At 35.0% G+C, this 9,416-nt stretch overlaps 2 protein-coding genes across 2 annotated transcripts; one reads left to right on the top strand and one right to left on the bottom strand.

Moving 5' to 3' along the window:
* Positions 1 to 6,851, top strand: LOC134248837 (FUN14 domain-containing protein 1-like). Its single transcript, XM_062731210.1, has 4 exons — positions 1 to 181; positions 2,017 to 2,092; positions 4,906 to 5,025; positions 6,132 to 6,851. The coding sequence occupies exons 1-4, from the start codon at positions 39 to 41 to the stop codon at positions 6,207 to 6,209; spliced, it is 417 nt and encodes a 138-aa protein (XP_062587194.1). The 5' UTR covers positions 1 to 38; the 3' UTR covers positions 6,210 to 6,851.
* An 816-nt stretch (positions 6,852 to 7,667) lies between these two features.
* On the bottom strand, positions 7,668 to 9,416 carry LOC134248835 (uncharacterized). Its single transcript, XM_062731208.1, has 2 exons — positions 8,771 to 9,416; positions 7,668 to 8,599 (listed from the first exon to the last, which is right to left on the bottom strand). The coding sequence occupies exons 1-2, from the start codon at positions 9,414 to 9,416 to the stop codon at positions 7,668 to 7,670; spliced, it is 1,578 nt and encodes a 525-aa protein (XP_062587192.1).

Raw genomic sequence — 9,416 nt, 5'->3', positions numbered from 1 at the left:
CCTACTTTCACTTTCGTATCAACTTCTTACAGTGAAGAATGTCACACAAGAAGGATAAGGATAATTTCGAAGTTTTAGAAGTTGTTAGCTCCAGAGGCAATAGCTGGGTTCGAGGTGTAATCAGAGATGTTACCAGTAGATCGACAGCTCAACAGGTTGCTATTGGAGGGGCGTCGGGATGGTAGGTTGATATTTATGAGATATGCAGATTATAATGTACGTTACTGTCGTTAGCTGAATTACGTCAGCCATTCCTCAAGTTTATAATCATGATTAAGATACTATTTTTGTTGAGGAAATCTTGTAAATTGCCAGTAAAATAGCTAAACATAAAAGTTTTCAACAAATACTTCTGGCATATAAATAGATTAAAGAGATGAGACCAGAAAATTCTGAATATCATTTCTCTTTTGATTTTGATAAACTTTTTTTATTTTGAAACTTCTTTATTTAATTAAGAACTAAGGTATCTTTTTAACGCAAACTCAACGATATGTATGTAATCCATTGATTGCGTGTTATAAGTACACCCTTTTTGATGGCACTGAAAAATTACATCGAACGTCTATGACGTGAGGAACCTGTATCTATACAGTTATAGATACACATTGCTTTCAATAGTGTTATATAAAGGGAACGTTTTGCAAACGTAAATATCAATCCATTGAACTTTTAAAGAAATATCTCTTATCTTACTGCCATCTGGATCAAATAAATTACTGTAGACATACTTTTATCCGCGTGGTATTAATTTAGGCTATGAATGCGGACACAGATTTTCCACAGAAAATTTATCACAGCGTACTTAAAGTGTATTTAGGAATGAAATTGCACTAAATAAATGAGGATATGATAAAGGTTATACATTATTAGATACGTAGGTATTGGCCAACATGTTAAATATACATGTATTTTCTATGCATATCTATCCTTGATATATGTACACAATGTAAATCATGCAAAGATGTTTGAAGAATTCACAAAATAATAATTTCATTCTTTGAAAAATAATTTTCTCACATAAATTCCCTTGTCTCAAAATTGATCTGCCCCTAGTTAGAGATTTATAGCACGTGCCACGCGGAATTGTCCTCAAGCGGACGTGTCAATCATCCAATTATAGAAACGCCAATATTTAAGACCTGTGTTTTTACTGCAGTTTTTACAGATCCCTTTGTGTTTATACTGGTATATTTAATTGAATTGTAAATGACACATTAACACAGAAATTAACTCCAAATCACGTTTAAAATATTTAGTTGCTTTAAATGTTTAATTTTTAAAAACTTAAGACGTGCATATTAAAAAGAATCAGGTCATCAAAATTTTACATTTCATCTCTGAAAAATTACATTTACACGTGACAGCACAAGTCCAGGCTGTGTTAAAATAATAAAAAAAAAAAAAAGAAAGAAAGAAAAAAGAAAATTACTTCGCTTTTTTACTCGTGAAAGATTAATACACTGAAATTCCCAAGCTTCTGTTTGAACAGACAGGTGTGCGTAGATCAACCACCTCACATGACTTGACCTCAGTGTTGCTAATCGTAGATGTACGTATACAGTATGTATTTATGGACTTCATTCCCCTTTTCAAAAAAAAATTTATTTTGAAGTTGATGTATGTAAACCTCAAGAATTATTTCATGATAATTCGTAATTTTTTGAGCTGGCCAGAATGTACCGCATACATCATATACCTACATGTTTGTTGTTCCGTGTCATTTGAATGTTTTTGTTCTTTTAAAACATTGTATATTCAGAAGGCAGACAAATTTTAGCAAAATAATACTATTTTTTCCATATATTTAGTGTAGGGTACAATATATATTTTTGGCATTTAAAGAATCCACATAATTTTTTACCTGCGGATCAAACTGATGTTGCGATTCCGTGGAATTATGTTCCCATGGAAATAACTACTCTATAGTACAAATATATACATCCATTCACATATAAAATCTTTCTACAAGTCAACTTATTTTTTTTATTAAAGATTTTGAATTGAATTTTACAGGGTGGCAGGATATTTGTGTGTGAAAGTTGGGAAGTTAGCTGCCATCACACTAGGAACTTCAATCTTAGTTCTACAGGTAAAAGTGTCATCACACTCGGAACATCACTCTTAGTTCTACAGGTAAAACTGCCATCACACTAGCAACTTCAATCTTAGTTTTACAGGTAAAACTGTCACCACACTAGGAACATCAATCTTGGTTCTACAGGTAAAACTGTCATCACACTAGAAACATTAGATCTACAGGTAAAACTGACATCACACTAGGAACATCACTCTTAGTTCTACAGGTAAAACTGCCATCACACTAGCAACTTCAATCTTAGTTTTACAGGTAAAACTGTCACCACACTAGGAACATCATTCTTGGCTCTACAGGTAAAACTGTCATCACATTAGAAACATTAGATCTACAGGTAAAACTGTCATCACACTAGGAACATCAATCTTAGTTCTACAGGTAAAACTGTCATCACACTAGAAACATTAGATCTACAGGTAAAACTGTCATCACACTAGGAACATCAATCTTAGTTCTACAGGTAAAACTGTCATCACACTAGAAACATTAGATCTACAGGTAAAACTGTCATCACACTAGGAACATCAATCTTAGTTCTACAGGTAAAACTGTCATCACACTAGAAACATTAGATCTACAGGTAAAACTGTCATCACACTAGAAACATTAGATCTACAGGTAAAACTGTCATCACACTAGGAACATCAATCTTAGTTCTACAGGTAAAACTGTCATCACACTAGAAACATTAGATCTACAGGTAAAACTGTCATCACACTAGGAACATCAATCTTAGTTCTACAGGTAAAACTGTCATCACACTAGAAACATTAGATCTACAGGTAAAACTGTCATCACACTAGGAACATCAATCTTAGTTCTACAGGTAAAACTGTCATCACACTAGAAACATTAGATCTACAGGTAAAACTGTCATCACACTAGGAACATCAATCTTAGTTGTACAGGTAAAACTGTCATCACACTAGAAACATTAGATCTACAGGTAAAACTGTCATCACACTAGAAACATTAGATCTACAGGTAAAACTGTCATCACACTAGGAACATCAATCTTAGTTCTACAGGTAAAACTGTCATCACACAAGGAACATCAGATCTACAGGTAAAACTGTCATTCCACTAGAAACATCACTCTTAGTTCTACAGGTAAAACTGCCATCACATTAGAAACATTAGATCTACAGGTAAAACTGTCATCCCACTAGAAACATCACTCTTAGTTCTACAGGTAAAACTGTCATCACACTAGAAACATTAGATCTACAGGTAAAACTGTCATCCCACTAGAAACATCACTCTTAGTTCTACAGGTAAAAATGTCATCACACTAGAAACATTAGATCTACAGGTAAAACTGTCATCCCACTAGAAACATCACTCTTAGTTGTACAGGTAAAACTGTCATCCCACTAGAAACATCACTCTTAGTTCTACAGATAAAACTGTCATCACACTAGAAACATTAGATCTACAGGTAAAACTGTCATCCCACTAGAAACATCACTCTTAGTTCTACAGGTAAAACTGTCAGCACACTAGGAACATCTATCTTAGTTGTACAGGTAAAACTGCCATCACACTAGAAACATTAGATCTACAGGTAAAACTGTCATCCCACTAGAAACATCACTCTTAGTTCTACAGGTAAAACTGTCATCACACTAGGAACATCACTCTTAATTCTACAGGTAAAACTGTCATCACACTAGAAACATTAGATCTACAGGTAAAACTGTCATCCCACTAGAAACATCACTCAGTTCTACAGGTAAAACTGTCAGCACACTAGGAACATCTATCTTAGTTGTACAGGTAAAACTGCCATCACACTAGAAACATCACTCTTAGTTCTACAGGTAAAACTGTCACCACACTAGGAACAGGTAAAACTGTCAGCACACTAGGAACATCAATCTTGGTTCTACAGGTAAAACTTTACAAGTAGATTCAGGTAGCAAGGCTAGGTATTGCATAATTGAAATTCAAATATGTCATTTGAGAACACCTATTTTAGGCAAGCAAGCTAATATTTTTATATAGAATATATGAATATAAAGAAATACAGGGTATAAAAGTCCTTTGTTTTATTTAGCTGCAGATCTGTAGCTTACCGGCCGCCAGGAGGCGGTCGGTTATTTGATATATGAAAGTTTTAAGTCACCGAGCATTTCTGTGGAGTTAGAACAATTTAGATAAAAGATATTTAACATTCATATAATAGAAAAAAGAGTGTTTTTAAATGTTTTTCAAAAACGCACAATAATCATCAAATTAATTTGTATGAATAATGGGGCAAATGTTTCATCCAATCCTGATTGACAAACTCTGACATGTCTGAAGTGCAGAGAAAATAAGCACACGTGTTGATCATAGTCTAAAGAAGGATGTGGAGATAACGAACAATATTCAATCTCAAAGCAAAGACCGCGTTATATACATGTATAAAAAAAAATTTACTTTCTCTATTTAAACAGTATTTGTTGTATATATTTAAAAATGACATGTAAATATAAATACACACTGCACATTTGATTTAAAAAAAAATATGACTAAATGTTAATTTATTATCAGACAGAATATTACACACATTAAAAGTAAACACATATGTTGCTTATGTTTGTGAAATTAAAAACAGAAATAAATATTTACATTTATGGTACAGTGTATCTAAGATTTGTAGTAGCTGGAGTCAGTTTACTAAATAGGTAACACTAATGTCCTGTAGTTAGGCAGCCAAAATTACCACACTAATGATTGATTAATTTCAATGAAATATTTTATATTTATTTAATTTTGCATATAAAAAGAAGTTCACTTGGTTTGTATGTGCATGTTTTGGTCAGATAGCACAGCATCAAGGATATGTAAAAATAGACTGGAGTTTACTGGAGAAAGATGTTGACAAAGCTAAGAGGGTTATAGAGAGGCAGACCAGGCAGCAGTACCAGGGAGTGGTGGAAAATGTGAGTACACAGGAAGTCACCAGGGAATTATGGGAGTACTAAAAATAGAACCAGAGAAATGAATTCTTATTTCATAGATTTATAAGCATTTAAAATATATTTTTAATCAGCAAGTAAATCAAAGCAAGCACCCTTTCATAAAAAGATAATTTAAACAATTAATAGATCAACACATTTAATATATAATTTCAGAGATCTGGAAGTGTAAGTACTTGTAAAATACACTTAAAAAGGCTTATAATGCAGTCACAACCTGACACTTTTCCATATAATGCATACCGGGGCATTCCATTTCACATAATCTTGCAATAGTCTATGTTATAAAAGATCTTAAATAAAATATGGATTTTTTTTAAATGTAAGCACAGATGATAAACATTTTACCTTTGTTTGAATATACATGTACATTATGATACTCTGATCTTTTTATTTTACAGTCTCCTACACTTACCCTTTGTATTATTACTCTCAACCCTCTGTAAAGCCTACATGTAAAGCAGTACAAGCACAAAAACTGACAAATATTAGTGTAAGATTGATGAGTAATTGAAGAATGTATCCCCAATACTTATCTGTTTTTTTGCATTCACTGTTCAAATTATTCTTAGCTATAGTATTATCCTAAATAATAGATATATAAGGGATCACATGACAGCTACACAGGCACCTGACATTACTTATTTTTCTTTTAATAAAAAATACACCCCCTGCTTAATTATTAGGTAGGGAGTACTTTTTTAATTATTATAAAAAAAAAATAATTAAGGTCAGGTGCCTGTGGACAGCTAGTCCGAAAAATAATACTGTATAAGTGGAAATTTTAGCGAGACGCATATTTAGCGATTTGTCCTTAAAAAATGGTTAATTTATTTTTAGTGAGATTTTATTTCAGCAATTTTAAAATGCACATTAAAGAGGCTATAACAAATAAAATGCAATTAATTTTAGTGATATTCAATTTTAGCGATCTCGGTAACCTCGCTAATAATGCCAAAATTAAATCCTCGCTAAAATTTCTACTTATACGGTAATTTCTAGAAATGCCAATGTAATAGCCTATACAAAAGAAAGTCTAATATATTAGTAATTACTCTGTTTCATTCCAGCTAAAGACATTCTTCAAGAACAACGTATACTTAGCGGGAAGTTTTGCCGGTGGATTTCTTATCGGAGCCACTTTCTGATCCTCTGATTCATGTCTTACTGGACTTAATTGATTTGGAATATTTTTCATTAGAGTTACATTCTAATGATTTATAAAATTGAAAAACTGAACATTACGCAAACTGGAATGAGTATTTTCTTCATTTGTATAAATGTGGTTGTTTTTATATAACATATTTAAAATATTAACTAATTTGTACATCATTTTTTCTTTGAAAGAATTTTGATTTTTCATAAAAATGATACCTGCATCAAGGCAAATTGTATTTAATTTAGATTTTATATACATGTAATAATCATGAATGAAAATCAACATGATTAGAATGCTTAAAGATTTTTTTTAATGTACAGATTGTATACTTTATATATCTTCCAACTAAAATGAGCTTTGTACATAGGTTCAGGAAAATATAAAGAGATTTGACCAAATTAATGTTAGCAAGTATCAAAATATCATCAATATACACTGTACTTAGCTTCTCTTTAAGAGATTAATCACTGCTTTGATTACCTGTGTGTTAAAATGAAAGTGTTCTGGCAATACTTAAAATTAAAACTTATTATAAGGACCATCTAGAGATTTTTATGCATTCAATGTATTTGCTGTGACAATAGCTTGTGAGGAAAAAAGTATGAAAACAAATAAATTACTTCACAATTTGTTTCCAAGCTTTGTTGTAATCATTTTAGAATATATCTTAGATAACAGGCTTGTTGAGTGTTAGAAGGATTTTGCTTTGTACCTGGTTTATATAGGATTACATTTACTTCTCATTATTTAGGGTAGAGTGAGGTTTTGCCTTTTAATGGAAAACAAGATGTGTTTGTGAAACACTGATGCCCCGTATGGCAGCTTATAGATAGTTGTTAGTAGACCCAAATTAACAAGTGTTATTTCCCGTTGGCCGTCATATTGGGGGTCAACATGCTCATATTCCTTCATTATTCAACCAACTTTAACATTTTATATTGGCAACTGTGGGCTGGGAAGCTTTGTTTTTCTTAAAAATATACATTTGTTACAGTCTCCTTTATTCTATAATGTTTGTTCCATAAAGATTTCCCCCAAATATTTCTGCTACACTCTCTTAAATTTGGTAGGACAAAGAGGGAAAATTACCAGGTTGACCAACAAGATGTCGGCCAATGGGAAATAACTCTTGTTTATTTGGGTCTACTGAAAACTACTGAAACTCCGAAGGTCAAGGTCAAAAGTGTTGGTTTGGTATCCAAAGGGAGGCCTTGTTACAAGAAATACTTCTTAGGCTTGTCCTTCCGTGAGGAACATAGGCCATCAACAACAGTCCTCCAATGGACACGATTCTGAGCTGCTCTAACTGCATCATGCCAGGTCATATCCTGTGTCTTTAGCTCCGACTCTGAGTCATGCCTCCAGGCGTTTCTAGGACGTCCTCTTTTTCTTTTGCCCTGTGGGTTCCAAGTCAGGGTCTGGCGTGTGATATTGGATGGTGACTTAATTAAAGTGTCCAATCCAGCCCCACTTCCTCTTTTTTTATTTGTATGTCCATTGGTTCCTGTCCTGCTCTTTTCCATAGTTCTTCATTGGAGATCCTTTCAGGCCATCGGATGTTGAATATGCGCCTGAGACAGGTGTTATAAAATGTCTGGATCTTCTGCAGGGTAGCTTTAGTCATCCTCCATGTCTCTGCTCCATACAATAGGATGGACTTTACACTTGAGTTGAGGATCCGCAGTTTAGTGGTAATAGGGATGATCTTTGAGGCCCAGATGTTCTTTAACATGGTAAATGCAGTTCTTGCCTTGCCAATTCTTGACTTGATGTCGCGGTCTGTGCCACCCTGTCTGTCCACCACACTCCCCAGGTAGATGAAGGACTCAACTTCTTTGATGGGCTCACCACCAACTGTGACTGATGCTTGGACAGTGGTGTTTATCTTCATCAATTCTGTTTTCTTCAAGTTGATTTTGAGGCCTGTTCCTGCGGATGTTGTTGCAAGGCGAGTTGTTTTATCCTGCATCTGGCTTTGGTTGTGTGAAAGGAGAGCCAGGTTATCTGCAAAATCAAGATCGTCGAGTTGCATCAGGAGTGTCCACTGTATACCATTGTTCCTGCCAGATGTCGTAGTCCTCATGATCCAATCAATGACCAAGAGAAAAAGAAATGGTGACAGCAAGCATCCTTGTCGAAATCCTGTCTTGACCTCGAAACTATCAGACATCTGGCCAGCATGGGCAACCCTGCATATCATGCCTTGGTAGGTCTTTGGAATCAGGGAGACTAGCTTCTCTGGTACTCCATAGTGCCTCAGTATCTTCCACAATGTTTCTCGGTCCACGCTGTCGAATGCTTTCTCATAGTCGATGAAGTTGACATAGAGGGGGACTTCCACTCCAGTGATTGTTCTATAATGATGCGCAGACTGGCTATCTGGTCAGCACATGATCTGTTGGCTCTAAAACCAGCCTGTTGGTCACAGAGCTTTGGGTCCACTGCTTCTTTCATTCTCTCGAGAAGTATTCTGTTGAGGACCCCCTGTAATTACTGCAATCCCTCAGATCACCTTTCTTAGGCAGCTTAATAAGGATACATTCTTTCCACTCTTCCGGGATGTTCTCTTCTTCCCAGATCTTGTTGAAGAGGTTGTATAAGATGTTAATGGTTGTCTCTGTATCAGCTTTGATGGCTTCTGCTGGTATCTCATCAGGCCCTGTCGCTTTTCCATTTTTAAGTTTATTAATTGCTCTCCTGATCTCCGTCTTTGTTGGCTTATCGCAATTGATCGGTCTATATTGGCTGGTTGTATGTCTGGGGGTGTTTCTGGTGCTGGTCTATTTAATAGCTCTCTGAAGTGTTCTACCCTTTTCTTCAATTGTTCGTCTGTTGTTGTGAGAGTTTTCCTGTTCTTGTCCTTCACTGGCTTGTCTGTTTGCTGGAACTTGTTGGAGAGCTTCTTTGTGATCATATACAGTTCTTTCAAATTTACTTGTCCCGCAGCTTCTTCAGCTTGTTTGGCCAGGTTGTCGATGTAATCCCTTTTATCTCCCCTGATGCTTTTCTTAACTTCTTTATCTGTGGCTGTGTAATCCTCTTGAGCTTCTGTCTTTGCTGATCTTGTCCTGCTTGTATTCAGCACTGCTTTCTTTTCCTTCCTCTCCTCCACTTTCCTCATGGTATCACCAGAGATCCACTCCTTGTGCTGATTCTTTCTTCTGCCTAGGACTTCCTCGCATGGACCTTGCCACAT

The sequence above is a fragment of the Saccostrea cucullata genome, unplaced genomic scaffold (genome assembly GCF_032062105.1).
Source record: "Saccostrea cucullata isolate Sc308-1 unplaced genomic scaffold, CSIRO_AGI_Scuc_v1 ctg6491, whole genome shotgun sequence".
Lineage (NCBI taxonomy): Eukaryota > Metazoa > Mollusca > Bivalvia > Ostreida > Ostreidae > Saccostrea > Saccostrea cuccullata.
The sequence above is the reverse complement of the archived record's forward strand: the minus strand, read 5'-3'. Positions and strand labels throughout refer to the sequence as shown.